This window comes from Monomorium pharaonis, chromosome 6 (genome assembly GCF_013373865.1).
Source record: "Monomorium pharaonis isolate MP-MQ-018 chromosome 6, ASM1337386v2, whole genome shotgun sequence".
In the NCBI taxonomy this organism is placed as follows: Eukaryota; Metazoa; Arthropoda; class Insecta; order Hymenoptera; family Formicidae; genus Monomorium; species Monomorium pharaonis.
Window position 1 is genome coordinate 25,327,800 of NC_050472.1, and position 20,504 is coordinate 25,348,303.

At 31.4% G+C, this 20,504-nt stretch overlaps 3 protein-coding genes across 9 annotated transcripts in view; 2 read left to right on the forward strand and 1 right to left on the reverse strand.

Annotated features, from left to right (window-relative positions):
- Nucleotides 1-3,666: 3,666 nt before the first annotated feature.
- LOC105838691 (signal transducing adapter molecule 1) lies at nt 3,667-8,945 on the reverse strand. Of its 2 annotated transcripts, none has more exons than XM_012684426.2 (10): nt 8,744-8,945; nt 8,034-8,194; nt 7,708-7,953; nt 6,979-7,054; nt 6,673-6,885; nt 6,468-6,587; nt 6,193-6,381; nt 5,889-6,109; nt 5,579-5,814; nt 3,667-5,294 (listed from the first exon to the last, which is right to left on the reverse strand). In XM_012684426.2, the coding sequence occupies exons 1-10, from the start codon at nt 8,784-8,786 to the stop codon at nt 5,180-5,182; spliced, it is 1,620 nt and encodes a 539-aa protein (XP_012539880.1). In that variant the 5' UTR covers nt 8,787-8,945; the 3' UTR covers nt 3,667-5,179. The 2 variants fall into 2 exon arrangements, with proteins under 2 accessions (XP_012539880.1, XP_012539879.1); XM_012684425.3 differs by having other exon boundaries at nt 3,667-5,297; nt 8,744-8,944.
- A 170-nt stretch (nt 8,946-9,115) lies between these two features.
- Nucleotides 9,116-11,004, forward strand: LOC105838692 (mitochondrial cardiolipin hydrolase). Of its 4 annotated transcripts, none has more exons than XM_012684427.3 (4): nt 9,116-9,783; nt 10,035-10,333; nt 10,432-10,616; nt 10,725-11,004. In XM_012684427.3, exons 2-4 carry the CDS (start codon nt 10,077-10,079, stop codon nt 10,928-10,930), a joined length of 648 nt encoding a protein of 215 aa, XP_012539881.1. In that variant the 5' UTR covers nt 9,116-9,783; nt 10,035-10,076; the 3' UTR covers nt 10,931-11,004. The 4 variants fall into 4 exon arrangements, with proteins under 4 accessions (XP_012539881.1, XP_036144475.1, XP_012539882.1 ...); XM_036288582.1 differs by having other exon boundaries at nt 10,126-10,333; XM_012684428.3 differs by having other exon boundaries at nt 9,116-9,655.
- Nucleotides 11,005-11,214: 210 nt separating this feature from the next.
- Nucleotides 11,215-20,504, forward strand: part of LOC105839444 (opsin, blue-sensitive) — a 245,783-nt gene continuing 236,493 nt past the window's right edge. Inside the window, exons 1-2 of one of the 3 annotated variants that reach the window (XM_036288585.1) lie at nt 11,215-12,606; nt 15,102-15,453. The gene's annotated coding sequence lies outside the window, so the exon portion shown is untranslated. Of the gene's footprint in view, nt 15,454-20,504 lie in introns of all 3 variants that reach the window. The other 2 variants (XM_036288586.1, XM_036288584.1) reach the window with 2 other exon arrangements.

Genomic DNA, 20,504 nt, shown 5'->3' on the forward strand with positions numbered 1-20,504 from the left:
ATGTTCATATATGTAACGAGGACGACAGAAATAATTATTACGAAAACCACAGTTGTGCTAGTATTCGTGAAGTAATGTAAATTAGCGCAAGATTCGTCAAGGATATAGAGATAGGCAATCTTGATATATTTTATGTAGGTACGTGAGAATTTCTCTTTCTCTCTCTCTCTCTCTCTCTTGCTGCAACTAAGAAGAAAATTATCTCTTCATATTCAATTTCAGAATATAAAAATACCAAAACCGATTTTTACATCAAAATATAAATTATATACAAAGATATTTGACATATATTAGATTATAACTGTCATAAATCATCATAACTTTCTTTCTTTAATATAAATCTCATAATAACAAAAATTAAAATTTATTAATTTCGGATATTATATATATATATATATATATATATATATATATATATATATATATAATAAGATTATAATTCGATACTATTTTTCGGAGTGATCATTATCACATATTGATATAGATTAGATCAAATATTTACGGATTTGATAATCTTTCAAAAATGCAAGCACAATTATATTAGATTCTCACATTATATTTGCATGATTCCTAAGGTCAAACTGTTAAATATCAAATATATCACTAATGAAATAGACAACCTTTTCCTTTCATGCGACGTTTTACTACTGTTTAATCTTCAGCCAATGTGATGACCGATAGAGATTTGACCTTTCGAAGTGGGCATTTATCTATGATCGCGAAATTTGAGAATTGACGCATACACCCGCAATAATTATTAGCTAATGGTGCTAAAATTTTCACGCAATTGCTTTATTAAGAGCAGGAAAGCTATTGTACAATGCGGAATATATTGCTTAACAACGTAAAACTAAAAATAAATTAAAGTTGTTCTTCTTGTACAGATAATATATCTTCTAATATTTTAAGCGTAATCTTAGCTTTTTAAAAATAAATTATTTGTAAAAAAAACTTTGGCTTTCATAAAATTATTTATTGAAAAGTAAGTAACATCATGCTTTAGTTGTGCACGAAGAATTAACAGATTGATTTAAGATTTTATCAGTTATTGCAATCAAAATAATCTTGCTAATGTAATTTCTTATCAGTGACAGTGATTCATACTACAGAAATGCAATAACAACAGTAAACGTGCGTCACGCGACATTACCAGAATGTTTTCAGATTTATTGATTTCAAACTCACACATGCACATTCAAATAGCCAGACGTATTGTTTTATATTTCAGTTCATTTACTAGATAGTTTTTTTATACATTGTGAGACTTTATTCATGTTCCATAAATTGTTACCATTTAAAGTATGCCTATCTTTTCTAATCGAGAAAATAAATTTTATTATTTAATTTATCATAGTTTCTTCCACCTCTTACATCATTTTGATCGTTACTCTTCCACACGATTCACGTATAAACACATTTATTTCTTATAAAAAATACTTTAAGTAAATGATTTAAATATTCACAAAAATGCAACTCATCGTCTCGATCATTGAAAGATATTCGCGAGAATCTGACTTGGGATGAGCCCATCCTAGACCTAGAAAAACAATTGCATTGGGGCCTTGAGCTACATGCGAGAGCAGTAATAGTGATAGAACTTGCCTTGATAAAGAAATTTAATTCGAGGATGAGAATATTTAAATATAGACCATTAAGCAAAGTGAAAAGTCTAGAATTATTTAATGACAAAGATAAAAAATTTGAAGTTTTCTCCTTCTTAATGAAAACACTGAAAAGGAAAGAAAAAATAACCATTTATTGCAATTTTTAGCATCGTATATCTTAATAACTAAGGCTCAAATTAAAATTCTACAGAAGTATTAATTTTTGTAATTCTTATGACAATATGAGAAATTAGATTTTCTTTTTTCTGCTAGTGTAATCAATGATGATTAATAGTTTTATGAATATATACTACATAAAGCTATTAATCATTAGAGATATACATATAGCGATTGTTGACAATAAATGCTAATGTTGATAAAAAATAGCGAGAATAGTAAGTTACAATTTTTTTATTTTATTGCATGACTAGATATTTTACGGAGGCTCGACTGTCATGATTGATAGTCACGAAGTCTACAGCTTGGAAACGAAACCGAGAGATCTAGAATGTTAATGCCAAGGTTGCTTGGTCCATTGTCGATCTCTAAGAAATGCCATTGCCAAGGAAATCTACTCATTATTCTAACGATCTTATCAACAAAACAATTATGAGGAAGTTACATCGATCCGCTACTGATACATCATCCGAATAATAGTTATAAACGATCGATAAAAAATGACACATGTAGTGAAAATAACAATTAAGAGCTAGAAAGTGGCATGTGAATAATCACACAATGATATATTAATAAAATTAATTAATCAGTATTATTAGTATTATTAATAGAAAATATCTCGAAGAGCAGATTTAAATGTGAAAAAATAAAAAATATTTATTAAAAGAATTTATTTTTCAACACAATGCATTAATAATTAATACTAGAATAATTAAGCATCTCATATACGCTATAAGCCATAGGCGGTTGCATATAAATTTTCTCATGTTTTAGAATAATTCATTAGATGTTAAATACATGTACTATTATTCGTTCATCAGGCACATTAAGTAATGCTTATGTTATTCAAGCATGAATATTTGTAAAATTACTTAAGAAATTCTTACACGCAATTGTTTATAAATTAGTTAATATATTATTTGTTTAACCATTTAAATTTGCGTGATATACAGTATATTCAAAATTCTTGATTTATAATATTGAACGCGCAACATATAATATTAGTATAATGCAAAGTAAAATATAAAAGTGCAACAAAATTATTAAAATTATTTAAAATATATTAATACATTATAATTCCACAAAGTGTAATTTGATTTTTGCAAATTATTTATAAAACTTTCATATAAATTAAGGAATTGCGTAAGAATAAAACTTACGCACAAGAATAAAAATTAATTAAAATTTATGCATGCGGATGCATAAGAAAAACAAACGATTTTGTAACGGGACTTGTTTGCGGGATTTTTCAATCATTAATTCATTGTTCTATCGATCGTAAATCTTCCGTTACATGGGGAATTATATTATTCCCTGTATATTTACATGTATATCTTTAGGCATTGTGCTGTGTGAAGCACATTGAAATTTTAAATAATTCTCGAGTATCATTAATGACTATTAAGAAGCGATTGTTACTGTAAAAGTATCAGAAGGTCGACAAGGCAAGGCGCGGCGAGAAAAAATGGAAAAGTTAATCATCTTTCAACATATACACAATGTATGACGGATTTAGAAGTTAATGTGACAATAAAAAAATTTCACTCTTCATTAATTATAATCTGTGTAATCGACGACAACGGTATGCATTATTAAATCGTTTAGTTAAAAGTAAGATGGAATACTGCGAAGAATTTATGGTTCATAAACGTATTGTGCAGATAAATGTGCAGAATATATAATTATTACAATAATCTTTCTTAACACTGAGAAATGCTAGATGCCAAAATTATGTAAGAATGATCTTCGTCTTTTAGATAATTGATATTCACCTCCTAAATCATCCTATAAGATAGTGAACACTTTGCTCTTAGCATTTCATCAGTTTTATTAACACAACCGCAATGTGGGAAAAGTATGATATTAGCGGAAAAACATCTAAATAAACATTTCGAAAAATGTATTTTTTGTGATATTTACATAATATACAATCGCTTTTTGTCGCGAGATTTTCTTTCGCCAGATGAATCAGTATATATGTATATTAGAAAAAAGGAATTAAAGTGGTAATTAAAAATATAAATAAAGCCACTTTAATGGTAACGTAACATACACAGCATAAATAGCGCCTACTCTCCATAGGACCTGTAATTTATCTCGCTTTTAGTTTCTATTTCATTTCCATTTTTTTTATTCGCTTAAACATACGATGTACATACAGAATATCGCTGCTACAAAGACGTTGATACGTTCTGCCCATATAAATTATGCCTTAAATTATGTTTCCACCTAAATTTGAGGCGTAAGTTTCGCCCACAATACCATTGTGTACTTTTTACATTATTTTTTCCCTCATTTTTTATAACAAAAACCGAATTTTGTAACAAAAACCAAAATTGAACAATTATGCATTGTATGGGAAAATAAAACATTTTAACATATTGTAATAATTTTAATATATTTTTAAGCAATTGAAAAGTATTGGACCATTTTTGTCATATGCGAGACAGAACGTTTCATCCTATGTACAAATATATCACTTATTATTTAACAATCGATAAAAAATTTCTCGTAGTCTTGCTATTTTTTAAACAATTAGTAGGAATAGTCTTATTGTACACAATGGAGAGACTAGACCATATTAAGACATTTTCTTGCAAAAGATGTTTCAACCACTGTTTGATAATTAAAAGTCTTAATAACACTTTGTGATTTTAACACTCTTTTAACAATAATATCACTTCGTTTCCTAACAGTCCTCGTTTTGCAATTACTTGATCGATGGCAGAGTAGAAAACTATAAAACATCTCTTGAGCTCTCCTATTCATATGCAAATTCCAAAATCGCGTATTTCTTGTATTTTTACAACACATTGCAGAAACATATTATTCAGATTATATATAATATTTAAAAATGCAAAATGTACAGTTTATGACACATATGTGACAATGCTTACAACTTAGATGTAAAACAAAGCACGAAGAATTAATCGTTTTTATATTTATACATATATATGTATATATATGAAATTATAATAGGAAAAAAGTATTATTTAAAATAATATATAGATATGTGTGGGATTTAACATATTTTTACAGATACGTTGATATTTAATGAATATTTGTTTAATAATGTAAATCAAATAACAGAAATCAAATTGGTTAAAGGAATGTATAAATTAAAACTGAAGTTTGATTGTGAGTCAATAAATATTAGTCAGAAAACTAAACGTGTGTAAACGTGTTATATAAATGACATAAGTCACTTTCTGCTTTGCTTTTCCTAATCGCATGTATACTTTTAAAACAGTAGATCCTAGATTCAAACATAAAATTTTTATTAAAAACCCATCATATCTTTGGCTACTTTGGGTATGTTTATTTAAATAATTATAATAGAGTAATATTGTACAACTTGAATTAGAGTACAAGATGAGTTCATAACGCATAGCTTTGCTTTACATCATGTGTTGCCCATTTGGTGGAGCATATTGTGATTGCTCATTTATAGATGGTCTTGTAGGTCCAGGCGGACCATATGGCCCGGGTACTGGGCCGCTTTGGGGCGGATATCTGCTGTATAATATATTAAATTATCACTTTTTATATTAAAGAAAAAGAAGAGAACATAACATTTAACTAAATCAATAAAACACAAATAAGCAATATTATTATTTATAATGCCATAAAAAGATGTGTGTGTGCGTGCATTTGTGCAACAATGTATTGTAATATACATGTAAGAAATATCATAAAACTTGGAAATATTTTTGAACTTATAATTATTCTGATTATAATGAGTTTGAAATCAATAATTATAGTGTTGTAAAAAAATAAAAATAAATTAAATTACATACCCCTGTGGTTGATAAGAGAGGCTATTTTGATCAGGCAGCGGCAAAGATGACGCTTGTGGATGTCCAGGCGGATGTTGGTGAGGTCCCGATTGAACATGAAAATGTTGGGGTAAAGTGATGTTTGGCATACTAGTAGGACCCATGTACTCGTTGCTCGGTAAACTCACGTTATACGGCCCTACTTGACTCGAACCGACTCCGGTGGAAAACGGAGAAGGTGGCATACCATTAAACATCTGTCGAAGGATGTAACAATGTCAGAGTATCACGCGCTATTATGAGAATCATTAGATAAAGTCGAGGCACATACGTGTGTTGGTGGTGGTCCCGGATTGTGGAATGGATAAGGACTCATATGTGGCTGCATTTTAGGCAGAGTATAGCCAGACGGTGTCGGAGGTTCTCTCATCAGGGTATGATACAAATTAAGGGCGTCGACCAAATCGGAACTTAATTGGGTAAGCTGCGCATGCCGCCTATCCACTTTCTCCAAAGCTGCGTCAATTAAGGGCCCCATCGCCGTAACTTGTTCTGTAAAACGCAATAGATAGGAAATAATAATATATCTATAATATTTTTTAATTTAATGTTTTCATTAAAATTTGTTTAGTTACCTTCTAAATCAAGCATTTCTTGAGGATCGGAGGTATCACATTGCGGATCAGCTTCATGAAGTAGATGTAATAATCTGTCCATTTTCTTTTCATCTATTTCGACTTCCACCACTTCGGGTTCGCGTTTCACCATTTTCACCTCTACTTCTTCCGCAAATTGCACTAATTTCTTGTTACTATGTTCTAATTCTGTACAGAAATACATTAATTCAAACCACACACAATAAGTTTATAGAGAGAGACTACATGAAAAAATTAAGTCATGTATATCTTACTTGTAAACTCTTCTGGTTCAACAGATAAATCAGCAGTAACAAAATTGGAGGGAAAGAGTCCTTCGCCCCTTTGATTGCTACCCTTCCACCAATTTGGGTGAGAATCATCTAAAATATTAACTAAAAAACCAAATTTATAATTAGAAATTTATTTCTAATATTTGTGACATATACTTATGCTTTTGTATAATTCTCATACACGTACTTATTTCCCCCGCTAAGAATGTCAATTCGTTATCCTCTGCTGCTTCAAAATCGTACAGAGCACGTACTTTCCTGCCTTCTTGAGAAGTGCTTGTTGCTCCAAGCACTGAATTCACACTAGGATATAAACTAGTACTTTTTTTAGAAGCTGGCGAGCTGTGCGACGAAGTGCTTTGAGTATGTGCTTTATTTTCTTGCAACGAAAGTTGTATGGCTGTAAAATATTGTCTATATAATAACTTATAATATATGGAAATAAACTTAAAGCATTATTAAATATATAATAAAAATAATATTAAATTTTTACCTCTTGCAATATCCGATTCTTCTTGTGAATTTGTTACTACGTTAGGATCTCTGCTCAAAGTGGTAGAACGTTTTGGCTAAAAAAAGACATTATATATTACATTTAAAAAAGTATAAAAATACTGGATTAATTTTTCAACTCTCAAATAGAAACGGTTATTCTAAGTAATACAAGAACTGTAATAATTTGTTATGTTATCACAATTATAGTTTTGAAGCTTATATATATATATATATATATATCAATATAAAAATAAATAACAATAAATTCTAATATATATACGCATTATGCTTATTACATTTTAATATAATTTTTTATTTTTGTAAACATATATCAAAAACTTATGATTATTCTCTGGTTTCATCTGGCAACTTATGTCTGAGAAATTAGCAAACATATGTCTGGGAATCAAAAAGTTAATATCGTATGCCTAGCAAGTTAATCTATTCGTTAATCTATTTAAAACGCATATAATAAGTGCAACTAGTATAAGTCAGTGAATGGTTGCAGTACTGAATGCATCCAATGATATATAATGTAATTACATGATGCAATATAAGGGGGATACACGGTATCAACAAGTGATAGTCTTATCTGACTGATTTCAAATAATACAGCTTAACCTGGACTTGTAATTCAATAATTTTACATAAATAAATATTAATAATTTATATTTCTACAATTGTAGTGGGAGAAGTGTGATAATAATGTAGCAGGGTAAAAACTCACCGTATCTGAGACAGAGGAAAAGTCATGGCCTTCACTTCTGAGTTTATTATACAAACTTGGGATTAGATTTAATTGTGGATCTGTCTTAAAATCACCTTCCACCCATTTTTTCAAAAGCACCTTGGTTTTATCTACTATTTTTGGTTGTGGATGATTTATAAGCTTTCTTAGGTCACCCTCGAAATCTCTGGACGCAATTTCCAAGTGGAAAGTTTTCCCACAATTACTGGCACAGGCATCCAACAACTAAATCAAAAGTAAATAATCAAAAAGAATGTGATGCAGGTATCGAGACATTTGCTGTAAAAGAACAATAAAGGACTAACTGTTATAGCTTGTATAACCACATGAGGATCTTGACAGTACAATCTCTTAACGATTGAACGTAAACAGTCCTTAGCGTTTTGACTGGAGGTGCCTACTTTGTCACAGATGTCCATTATCTTTCCCCATTCTTCTGTCACATTTTTCTCGTTGGTTGCCTTTTCTGGTGCAATACAATCATAAATAATAATTTAAATGAGTGATACACAAGGCACTTGATGACATGCATAATCAAAAGGTCGCAGAAAACTTCTTTAATAAAAAATACTAAGATCAAGAAAGCAGACCAATGTAATAATAGAACAATTCACATCGCACAGATAAGAGCGCAACAAAGGGACGGGCGCTTTCTGTAATCGCGTTGCGACATACAGGAGAGATATCAGGCGGCGAGCTGTCATCGGGCGTGGGATCCTGCTGCTGTTGCAGCCGCCGCGTGTAAAAGCAGTCTCGTGCGTGACACGCGAGAGAATCGGATTTGGGAGCGGAGGGACAACACGAAAGATCCGCGGCCGGAGGTCAAGTGTCAACAACCGCTTAATACGCCCGATGATAGAAGAGCAGCCCCGTACATTCCTCTCTGCACGGATCGTCGCGCTATCGCGCGACGAGCGTGTCGCGAAAGGCGGCCCGCGATGCTCGTGGCGGCCGACGCGTGTAATCGTGCGAGCCAGGGCCAGAGATCGCGCGAGAAAACGAGGGTATTACTCACCGACGTCAGCGTCGAAGGGCGAGGATGTCTGGAAGAGGCCCATCGTCGTCGCGGCTTTCTCGCGCGCACACACGGCCGTCGTGAGGATCGTACTATCCTACTGTCGTCGCGCTCGCACGTCGACACGCCGCCGTGAAATCCCGTTGCGCATCCAGCTGTTATTTACTCACAAACCACGTCCGACCGAACGACCGACAATACTACGCTCCGCCGCACCAGCGGACATCTTTGCCCCCGGATCTGTGACAGGAACCTATCGATATTTGTATCGAAACTCGCATGAACATCTATATAAAGTCGGTGGTCGCGGTGTCGACTTTACTCTCGTGAGAACACTCGATGACGAGCTCAAATTCCTTTTTCTTTTCTTTTTTTTGGAGACTATTTTTAAATGATAGAGCTGTCTCTCTTTTTTCTGTCCAAAATTTTGAAGGCGTGCGTATCGAAGTGAAATTCACGGAAACTCATAATACGACAATCGATGTATCGAACGACCGCTGTGCGAGGACGAATCATCGCGTTGATTCACTGACACTTAAAATGGAATAACCAAGATGGCAAGGCCAATCAGATTCAGTGTCGTTTTCTCTTTCACTCGTTTAGCTGCCACGTGAAAAAAGAAAGACAGAAATAAAGAAATAAACAAGTTATTATCTCACAATCCACCGTTTATTTATTTCGCTCCATGAAATTATAGTTAGAAATAATTAGGAAGTGTTGATACAACTGAGATATCGTTTCTTTGATATAATGTTATTGTTTGTGGTTATAATATCAGTTTTGCCCATAAAATAATTCTGGTTTGCTTTTTATGTTAATTACAATATTGGTTGAGGCAACTCGTAGCGAGGTTTTCTTTTGAACTGATGTAACAGATTTAGTCAACTGGGAATTTATTTGTTCGTGATATTTGTGTGTATTTTATTAAACATATTTGAGGCTTTGTATGATAAAAGAGTATTAGATATTATAAATTAAAATTTTAGAATCAGTTTTCTCAATAAAAATATTAGAAATAACACAATGGATATGAGTAAAATGTAAGGCAATAACTGACATATAAGATACAATATAACTTATTATTTATATTATTTAAGGATTGATTTTAAAATTTTAATTTCTATTCCTAATACGTAACATTTTCCTTATATTTATTTCGTTGAGTCAGTGAACTGCTATGTTGCACTGAGATGCTAAATCCTTTTTCTCAAAGAAAATGCATGCTATGTAGATTTCAAATTGCATTGAAGATATATCTTTCAAGCTATCTTAGGACTTAATATTTTTTTAGAGATCATTAAAGATTTCCAACGTGCTTAACTCAGATCTTAAAATGATGAAGAGAATTGTCATTGTAACAATTTCTGGTGTCCTCGTAACAGAAGTGATATGGCAGTTGTACAAGAAATATAGACATTCCCAAAAGAAAATGATAAATACTTCCAATGGCTGTACAAAGCAACTTTCTAAAAACTCGGGAAAGAAAATCTTAGAAGTCCTGTTCTTTTCAAAAGACAGCAGTTTGTGTCGATTTCATCTTAAAAGCATGAAACCATGTGCAAAGCTAAATTGTCCAGTAGCACATTTAAAGTAATTTCTCTAATGTGATATAATTGAGACAAAATAAAATTATCAATTTCTTTTTCATAATCTAATGCAATTATATAAATTATATGTTATGTTTGCAGGAGGATTATAGATTATTTGGATTCTGCAACTGCTACTTTGGACATATGTATATATTTCTTTACGTTCTCAGATTTAGCAGATACAATTATAAGGGCCAAAAAGCGAAATGTTGTTGTAAGGATAATATTAGATGAATCTATGTCACAAAATGATAGAAGCCAAATAATAAACTTTTATAAAGAAGGTTTGATATATATAGCATTTTAAGACAAATATACGAAAAAAATATTTTATTGTGTAAAACGTTAGATGTAATAATTTTGTAGTTGACATTGTTGCCTTGCGTTTACAGGCATTAAACCAAGATCAAAAAGCTTAGATGTTTTGGTACATCATAAATTTGTTATTATTGACAATAACATTTTAATATCAGGCAGTATAAACTGGACCACTTCAGCATTTTTTGGAAACTTTGAGAACATGATAATAACTAATGAATCAGCTATAGTTAAACCATTTATAAGTGAATTTGAAAACATATGGACGATGATGCAATAACTACAAAAACTGATTCTAAGGACTTAAATAAACATTAATAGTTTATTTAGATATTAAACTTGTTTTTAAATTAAGAGCAAGAGATACATTTTTTATTTTACTTTTACTTTTTACTTTTTGTAAAAAAAAGTTCTTGACTTGCAATGTGTTGGTTTATTTGTAAAACATGTTTATAATATTTTATAGTAATATTCAATTTTTATGAAGATTGATTTTAAAACTTTATTTAGATATTAAACTTGTTTTTAAATTAAGAGCAAGAGATACATTTTTTATTTTACTTTTACTTTTTACTTTTTGTAAAAAAAAGTTCTTGACTTGCAATGTGTTGGTTTATTTGTAAAACATGTTTATAATATTTTATAGTAATATTCAATTTTTATGAAGATTGATTTTAAAACTTAAAAGGTTAATTTCTCTCAATTTAAGTTTGCATGAACTTTAATTCAGCTTATATAAGCTCTTTATATAAAGAGACAAATGTAATTGGCGCACATTCAACATAGTTTTACTTAATTATACAGCTCTTATAAATTCCGAATGTAGGAAAACCAATTTTATTTGGCTGTGTATGTATAATTATAATATTTAATTTAATATTTATGATATTTTTATCTTTAACATTACCCAGTCCATTCTGTGTGCATTTCTTAAATTAATTGATGTAAATGCGAGACAGTAATCAGAGCTAATTCTCTAATCGAATGAATCTCTTTGTACTTTGGTGGATTAAATTTTATGCGATAACGTACAGCGTGGGTGCTTCAAAGGGAGTTGCTATGACGATTCTGACGTCACCATGATACTACCGTCTTTGTATTAAGGATAACCATTGTTTTCGCACAAATAAAGCTGGGCTTGTGATACATATTGATTTTCTTTACTCGGGAACAATCCATAGTTTTCAGAGTTCACAGTCACGTGTAAAGAATCCTGAAGAATTGGAGATAAAGATTTGATTCTATATGTGTGTACTATATTATGCAACTCTAGTTGGTTAAATTAATGAAACATTGTTTTATTTTATTTTAATTTAACTAAAAAAAAATTATATTTTGTAATACCTTAAGTTGAATAGATAGAAAACATTTCCATACTCTTGGTTATTATGAAATAATGAATTGCATACATAATTGGTTATATTTTTAATATTTCTGTCAGTAAACTGATCAATTTTTTAAAATTAGTTCTTTATCTTAATGTATAATGTTTTCTTCCTGATGTAAAAAAAAACATGAATTTTGAAATTTTATTAAGTATATAATATTTAATGAAAATTGATCTTTACGATAGTTGATACAATAAAAAGAATAAAATTTGCAATTTGTTAGAAGGCCTATAGTGAGAATTTAATTATACATACAAATTTTAAATGTTGCACATTTCAGGTTATCTTAATATTCAAAATATTTAGCGCGCGCTTTTTAGGCCGCCATGACACTTTCGGTGACTCATCAGTACGGAGAGTGCAGCGCGAATAACTCCGTGATTGTTCGCGAATTTTATCCGTTAATAATGCGTAACGAGCATGAGTTTTGGTCGGGAATGACGCTCAAAGTGACGAGCGATTGCCGGAACATATCGGTTACCGTGGGTTTTCCCGATTACCGCCGTTTCGATGATTTGCTGCTACGTGCAATGCCTCGGAACCGTTATGGACCCCGATTCAAATCTCGGTGAGTTCAGATTCCGGTGACACAGGCACGCGAAAATGATCCTTACATCCTCATGTGAGAGAATCGACTAGCGAGACTGGCGTATTTTCTTTCAGACGTAGTACGTCGCGAAATGTATGGCAGTATTCCACAATTTACTGCCAGAATTAAAAATCTATGATATCTATAATGTGAGTTCACGCGATAGTTGATTTTGGTACATACATCGGGATGCAGCCAGAAAGCTGCGTATCGACAATGCAAAACGATACCGTTGAGAGTTACAAAATTCGGATTATACGCATACGCGTGTTAATTACGTCTAATGAAACATTCGCTACGATTAAATAAATAACGGAATAAACTGAAAATAATGTGCTATATGTATATATATTATGTATCGATCGGTAACTGATTCGGTAGAAAATGAATTTACGATAATTTTGTTAAGTAAACTCTGTACAATCTTTAAGAGCATTTTTCCGATGTTTTCAAAACGTTCTTTTAACATTTTAAAGACATTTTACAATTCGATTTTAGACTTTGTGTTTTCTGAGTATAAATTCTACAATCGCGGTCGGTATGTCGGTAAGTAAGGGATGTTATTTTATCTCATGCCGAGATGTATACCATGTCGATAATACAAAGGCGCGGACAATTTCGAATCGTTATACGAATTCTATGTAATTGCAATGTACGTATAGGATTATTTGAGCAAATGACAAAAGATTATTTTGCATATTGAATGTGCACATAAATAAACTATTGCTTATAGTCATATCTGTAAATTAAAAATAAAATTAGATGTAATTAATATTGTGATTGTTTGTAGAATTATGTGCCTAAATTAATTAAAAATGGGTAATTGCGTAGAATTGTGAAAATTTTGTTTTATTAGCCATGATTCCTGCTTGTACTTGTTTTAGATTAAACTGGAAAATTGTAGTTATTTCTTTAATTGTAGAATTTTGTGCACAAGTTAATCGAGATAGAACTTAGCAGTAACTGTGATAATTTTTTCTTTAGCCACGATTACTGTTTGTAATTATTCTGTATCTTAAAATTACTAACTCGACGTAATTATTTTTATAATCGTTACATAGAATAATGTGCATTAATTAATCGAAATGCTTATATTTAAAGTAGGTTATTGATAGTATTTACAGATATAACAATTGATATTTATGCATGCTATATAATTGATAAGCAGTAACTGTGATAATTTTTTCTTTAGCCACGATTACTGTTTGTAATTATTCTGTATCTTAAAATTACTAACTCGACATAGTTATTTTTGTAATCGTTACATAAAATAATGTGCATTAATTAAATGAAATGCTTATATTTAAAGTAGGTAATTGATAGTATTTATAGGTATAGCAATTGATATTTATGCATGCTATATAATTGGTGAGCAGTAACTGTGATAATTTTTTCTTTAGCCACGATTACTGTTTGTAATTATTCTGTATCTTAAAATTACTAACTCGACGTAGTTATTTTTGTAATCGCTACATAAAATAATGTGCATTAATTAATTGAAATGCTTATATTTAAAGTAGGTAATCGATAATATTTACAGATATAGCAATTGATATTTATGCATGCTATATAATTGGTGAGCAGTAACTGTGATAATTTTTTCTTTAGCCACGATTACTGTTTGTAATTATTCTGTATCTTAAAATTACAAACTTGATGTAGTTATTTTTGTAATCGTTACATAAAATAATGTGCATTAATTAATTGAAATGCTTATATTTAAAGTAGGTAATCGATAGTATTTATAGGTATAGCAATTGATATTTATGCATGCTATATAATTGATATGTACATATGTATATAATTAGTAGTATTTATGCATGTAATTATTAGCAGTGATTGCGATAATTTTCTGATTAGCCGCTATCGCTGCATGTAAATTAGAAGCAGAAAATTGATATAATTAATACTGTTATTAGTTGTAGAATCATGTGTTTAATCGGAATATGAAGTAATAATTGGCACATCAGTAATCGCGATTATTCTTTCATTAGCCGCGCTCATTACTTGTAATTGTATCATAAATTATAATCGTTAGTTTGTTATTAGCTGCTGTGAATGTTATAGTTATAAAAATTATTTGCATGAATTTATTATTCGTCAGAATCTATTAAATTTTTTTTACTAGTTGATTTGAATTTATTAAGTTTCTTTAATATCACAATGCTATTTATAAAAGAAAACATTGCAATGTAGACATAATAGTGAATTACAAATGAAATTGCTGTGGTTACTGCTACGAATTGGTGTGAATTATTTGTTTTTATTAGAATCATTTGTCTTATCACGTTTTCATTACGAATTTATACGCGTTGGAAATTTCTTCTTTTTTTTTATTGAACATAAATACAGTATAAAAATATAAGAGCGTGTAATGTCAGTGGTTTTAAAAAAAATAATAGATGATCATCACATATCGTTTATACATAGTTACTAATACTTTTTTTTTTTTTTTTTTCCTTTGAAACCCCTAGACATAACTCGAGTCCGGGATTTTTATGGCATCGAAATTTTATAATATGAGCGCGCTTATTACGTCTAATGGAAAATTCGTCAACGCAGCAATGTCTCTAGCAAATATATATAAACAGTGCATAAACCGATATAAAAGTTAACGAATAAATACGTGTGTGAATAAATTGTGTGTGATGTAATCGCGGGACGATGGGACAATTCCATCTTAATCGTGCATGAGACAGAGTGTAGTGCGGAAACTCCCAGTCAATTGTATGGAAACGTCCAATCACGCTTGTACTGCATTTGCGACATCTTAGAGGTCTTCGGGGGATGACAATGGGATTGACGGTCTTTCAAGACGACGTCAAGGTAGGAAATTTTTTTTTTCTTTTACGGGTTATTTTTATTTGCGTGCATCGAGGCGTTATTAATGCGAAATATTTGTAAGTTTAAGATGACTACTTGAAATGTCTACTCCATCACAGAAACATAGAAAAACAAAGCTCTTAATTATTAATTGATAAATAATTTAGGCGAGACATATCGCGCGCACGCGTCTAATGAGTTTCAAGATATTTATGATATCTTATACATTACGTGATATGAATCAAGAACGGTTTTAGATTGATTTCGTAACTGTATCACAAATGAAATCATACAAATCGTGAAAATTGGTCGTTATAGTACTCGCCGAATGTACTTACGGAATTTTCTCAGATTGGAAAATTAAATTGATGTAATCGTGAGGACCATTATGCCTGCACACTCATTGTTGACGTCTTGTTTCACAATCCTTATAAAGTTTCGTTAATCTAATATTAGTTTCTGCACCTTGAAAGCACGGAATTTTAGCAAATAAAGCCCCGAAAGTACTCTTGCGACTACGATTTATTTGATTGTTTATCGGCGTTTCGTTTTTATTCGCCTGCTTTCCTTGGAGCTCGAATTTAGAAGTTGAGTCGATCCGGGCCGTCGCCAGGAAAATTTCGACAAAGGGGTAAACGCGAGTGTGTCAAAGTGCTCTGTGCACCTGCCAGATGTCATAAAAACCTTGTTGCTCGCAAAAAGCTATGATTTTCGCATGAGCGCATTTTCAACGATGCTTATATAATGCATTATTTGATTTATGGATTATTCAAGCAAATTTGGCTCGTTACATCAAAACTGTCGCACATGATTATACAATGAAAATAATTAAATTAGAAATTAATCTTTATACAGTTGAACTTAAGTATTAGATACAGAAATTTGGAATCTTTTTTTTCTCGATTATTTTCATATGAATATCTTAATGCATACATGATCTTCTACCATTAGATAATATTATTATTGTTATCATGTTCCATGACACGCAAGTGTTTAATATTACGTGTAATTCTTAGACACGTTGAAACTTTACGTGTTCATGCAAAATTAATCCTTTGATGAGGGTTGATAATTCTGAAGTATAGCACGCATACATGTGCGCTTGTAAGCTTAATTCTGTAACATGTAGTTAGCCGTATTGATTGCTTATTTTTAGATACACTGATGGCAACCCTGCCGTCATCAAATATTAACCCCTGGCCCGAAATAGATCCGCGCCCCGTCGGCTATATTTATTATTCTGGAAAGATCAGCCGCTACTTATTATTTTGGGAAAAGACGAAAAAGAAAGAGAAAGAAAAATTACTGTTAATTGCGATAAAATACAATTACTTTGTTTCATCGCGCGTGGTATATCACAATTGAATTTATAATAATCCTTTAAATCCATAATCTATATATGTATATATATGAAGAAAAAAGAATATGACACGATTTGAAAACACGACATGTGTTATTCGAGTATAGCGTAACTTTTATAATTGGTATAATAACGGATATAATATGACATAATATGGTTATATTTGAAACCTTCTTTACTAAGCGGAGAGAATAAAATTTTATTAATTAAACAATTATTAAAAAATACACATTATTCTTATTATCAAATGATAACCATTTAACTAATTTTAACCGCTTTTTTACCAATTTGAGCATAACTTTTTTTTAACTATATATGTTGAGAGAACCATCACATATTTATCTTTTCTTTTAATTTTCATATTGAGCGTATATTATTATAACTCTAATTTTTTAATAAAAATTCTACTAGTCTGCTTGAAATTAATTAAAAACTGTCTTGTCTACTTTATCTCTAGAAGCTTTACACTTATTATTTTAAATTATTAATTATTTGGAGATATCAGAATTTCTGTTAAGAAATTAATCAATTAATTTCAAATGACCTAAAAAAATTAGTTAATAATTTTTCTTTGTGGAATAATCTAATTTATGAATTAGTCTATATAAAACGGGATATATTTTTATATTTTATTTTGTATCTTATGATATACAAAAATACTGTAAAAAAAAACAGAATAGATCAAATTAACGGATATAAATGAAAGTGTCACATAAACGGAAATACAAAATCTAATTAGAAATATTATCGATCTATGTCTTTCAAATGCAAATTTGACGCTAATGTTATCAACGAGCGGAAATAGCGCTGATATTCTTAACTATTGGAAATCGCGTACGTGTGTGCCTGTCACCGATACTCCGAAAATATATTTTAGAATACATACTTGTTTGGATTATCCTGGCTCTTTCGAATTTGAGATCGATTCGAGATTAAGGGCTGCAATAAAAGAGTCGCGTGTCTTTATTAGGACCGGTTAACAGGGCGAATTAAGAAAACCAGTTTCTTCATGGATTCAAAACGGGAGGTTTATTTGCGATCACGTGCGCATGTGTTTGTCTTATTAAAGCGAAAAATGTCCGGCATGCCCCAACGTGCAATCGCACGCATCCTCGTCTTCGTCCTTATCACCGGCGCATTTTTATAGGTTGCATCCGCCCCGCGAAAGGCGCTTGAACCCGGTGACGGGGCGAACGACCTTTAATCCTGTCTCTCTCTCTCTCTCTCTCGCGAGGGCCCCTTCACGTACGTATACGTAAACGCGCTGGGGAGCGTTTTCTTTGACGTCAGAGGGCAATCATGCAACGTCGTAAAGAGAACATGGAACCTTGCTGTCGAAATGCTCCGGGTGGTTCTATCATAAATTCGCACGTCTATACGATCGTTAATCGTCTCGATCCTGAAAGACAAGTGCGCCAAAAGGGGTTGCTAAAGAGAACTTTGTGGAAATATAATAGAAGAGTTAAAGAAAATTTCTCCCTGCGAGCTTAGACGGATCAAAATTAGATATCACTTGAAATTTTATGATTTATAACTCTCGGTATATTATTATCGTTAGACTCTGTGAGTTTATTAAAAAATACTAAAAATATATATTAAAAATTTCTTATCTATCTTTCTATATTTTCGGTGTGTGAGTAAATTGAGATTTCTCTGGAGATTGAGATTTCTCTCGTCAAGGGAATTTGTTACAATGAAAATAATTAAGATATAGAGTGTGTCGCTGCAACTGGTGCACCGATCACGGCATACACCGATACATGTAGAACGTTGTCCGTACGATGATATATAAATAGGTTGGACGGTATGAAAATAGACATCGGGGCGTTGGACCGGTGGATCGATGACGATACTCGTCTCTAGTGGCGGTTTGCCCGGCTTTATTTTTCGTCAAGTAACCGCATTACGCGACTTGATCGAGACAGCACGTCTGCGTGAGAAGGCGCCCAGCATCAACTTGCATTATCTCCCGATGTACATTTATATCTCGGCTTCTGTACGAGAATAATAAATTTAACTTTTTCGAGCGTGGCATTTAAAACAGTGGACATATACAACTTTCTTTACGTTCTTACAACACGTAAACGTATACTTTTTACAGCTGCTAAATATCATTTTCTCTGCAAGCATATTTTAACGTATGTGATTTAATTCCTTTAGTTCCCGGAATTCTTTAGCGATTTGTTACGGATAAGAGAAAGAGACGATAACATCTTGGTAGTTGCTCTGTTGTTTCTCTCTTTGATTATTATTCAACATTTTTGCTCTATGATATAATACAGGAAAGGTTGGAATTATTTTGAATAGTTATAAATATTATATATATATCTTTTATTTTTTATAACAAACTTTGTTAATTTTTTTTCGATGTTTTTCTAAAATTAAAACAAAATATTTATAATTGTTTTTTTTTACAGTCGAAGAAGATTGATTAATTATTTAATATATTTGTTAATAGAACTTTTTAAAGTTTTATTTTCTTATCTATTTTTTTTAGTAAAGTTTCTGTAATAAAAAATAGACAAGAATTTTTTTATAAACTATAATCTATTTTTTATTAAAATAAAAGTAAATGTTAAATAACTATGTTATATAATATTAAATACTTCTATTTTATTTTATTTATTATTATGTTCTATTTTTAATACGAATTTTTTAAGTAACGTGATTTTATCAATTTTGTCAATTCTATTACCTTTGTCAAATATTAATAAAAATAAAAGCAACAAACATGAGATGAATAAATATTAAATGTCTGAACATTGCTTTTCGATTATTACGATATTCGCAAATGTTAGAGGTGCATTTACTGTTGATTTTTGCGTTGAGCCGATTGATTGAATCTCTCATCGCGTGTTGTTACGTTACGATAAATTAAATATACCTCTACACTGTATATGTACTTGATGTCCGCTTTGCCGAGATAACGTTCTGTCAAGTATCCCGTCGGTTCGGCGCTTGTCAAAACAACTCGCTGAGAATACTTGCCACGTGGATGGAAATAGCGGCACGGCAGTCCAAAATACGCGCGCGCATCGGAAGGAAGATGATGGAACGCGGGTGCATGTCGAGACATTCGTTTGATGCACGCACGCCAGTGGCGTAACTAATGGCCTCGAACACCCGTCGTTGCCAGCGAAATCGAAAACTAGAGAAGAGAGGAAAAAGAGAGAGGAAGAGATCAGAGTCAGAAAAGGAGAAAGAACGAAAATGGGAGCAAGAAGCAAAAAGAAAAGGAAAGAAAATAAAGAAAGGGGAAAGAGGAAAATTTATTGTGAACGAAAGAAGAAATATTAAAGGACATATTAAGCTTGTTATTACAGATAATTTTCTTGAGAGCAAATTGTTACATGAAAGAAATTTGTTCTACGTTTTCTTCTCGTTCTTTCTTCTCTCATATTAAATTATCATAACTGTTTCAATTAACATCAATAATGGACTTATTATGTGTACTACACTGGATCTTACATATGCTCATACGTTTGGATTGGAATATATATTGGAATACGTAATATGTGTCTAATGAAGAAACGGGAAACTGGGCCGAGGATATGTCACAGCTTGTGGGTCGCCTGGTAAAGATTAAATAAGTAAAGGTCTTAAAATATTCTTTGGAGTATTACGTACTCGTGTGTCAACGAATATCAGGACGTTTCACATTGCGAATGATGAATTTATCTTGGCACTCTTAGGA

Excerpts from the sequence above, each read along its gene's own strand:
- LOC105838691 (XM_012684425.3), bottom strand. The coding sequence starts at position 8,786 with ATGGGCCTCTTCCAGACATCCTCGCCCTTCGACGCTGACGTCG. Across the intron at positions 7,055-7,707 it reads TTTCCTCTGTCTCAGATACG|CCAAAACGTTCTACCACTTT; the intron begins GTGAGTTTTTAC and ends GTCTTTTTTTAG. Across the intron at positions 6,886-6,978 it reads AGAATCGGATATTGCAAGAG|CCATACAACTTTCGTTGCAA; the intron begins GTAAAAATTTAA and ends AATATTTTACAG.
- LOC105838692 (XM_012684427.3), top strand. The coding sequence starts at position 10,077 with ATGATGAAGAGAATTGTCATTGTAACAATTTCTGGTGTCCTCGTAACA. Across the intron at positions 10,334-10,431 it reads TGTCCAGTAGCACATTTAAA|GAGGATTATAGATTATTTGG; the intron begins GTAATTTCTCTA and ends TTATGTTTGCAG. Across the intron at positions 10,617-10,724 it reads AATAAACTTTTATAAAGAAG|GCATTAAACCAAGATCAAAA; the intron begins GTTTGATATATA and ends TTGCGTTTACAG.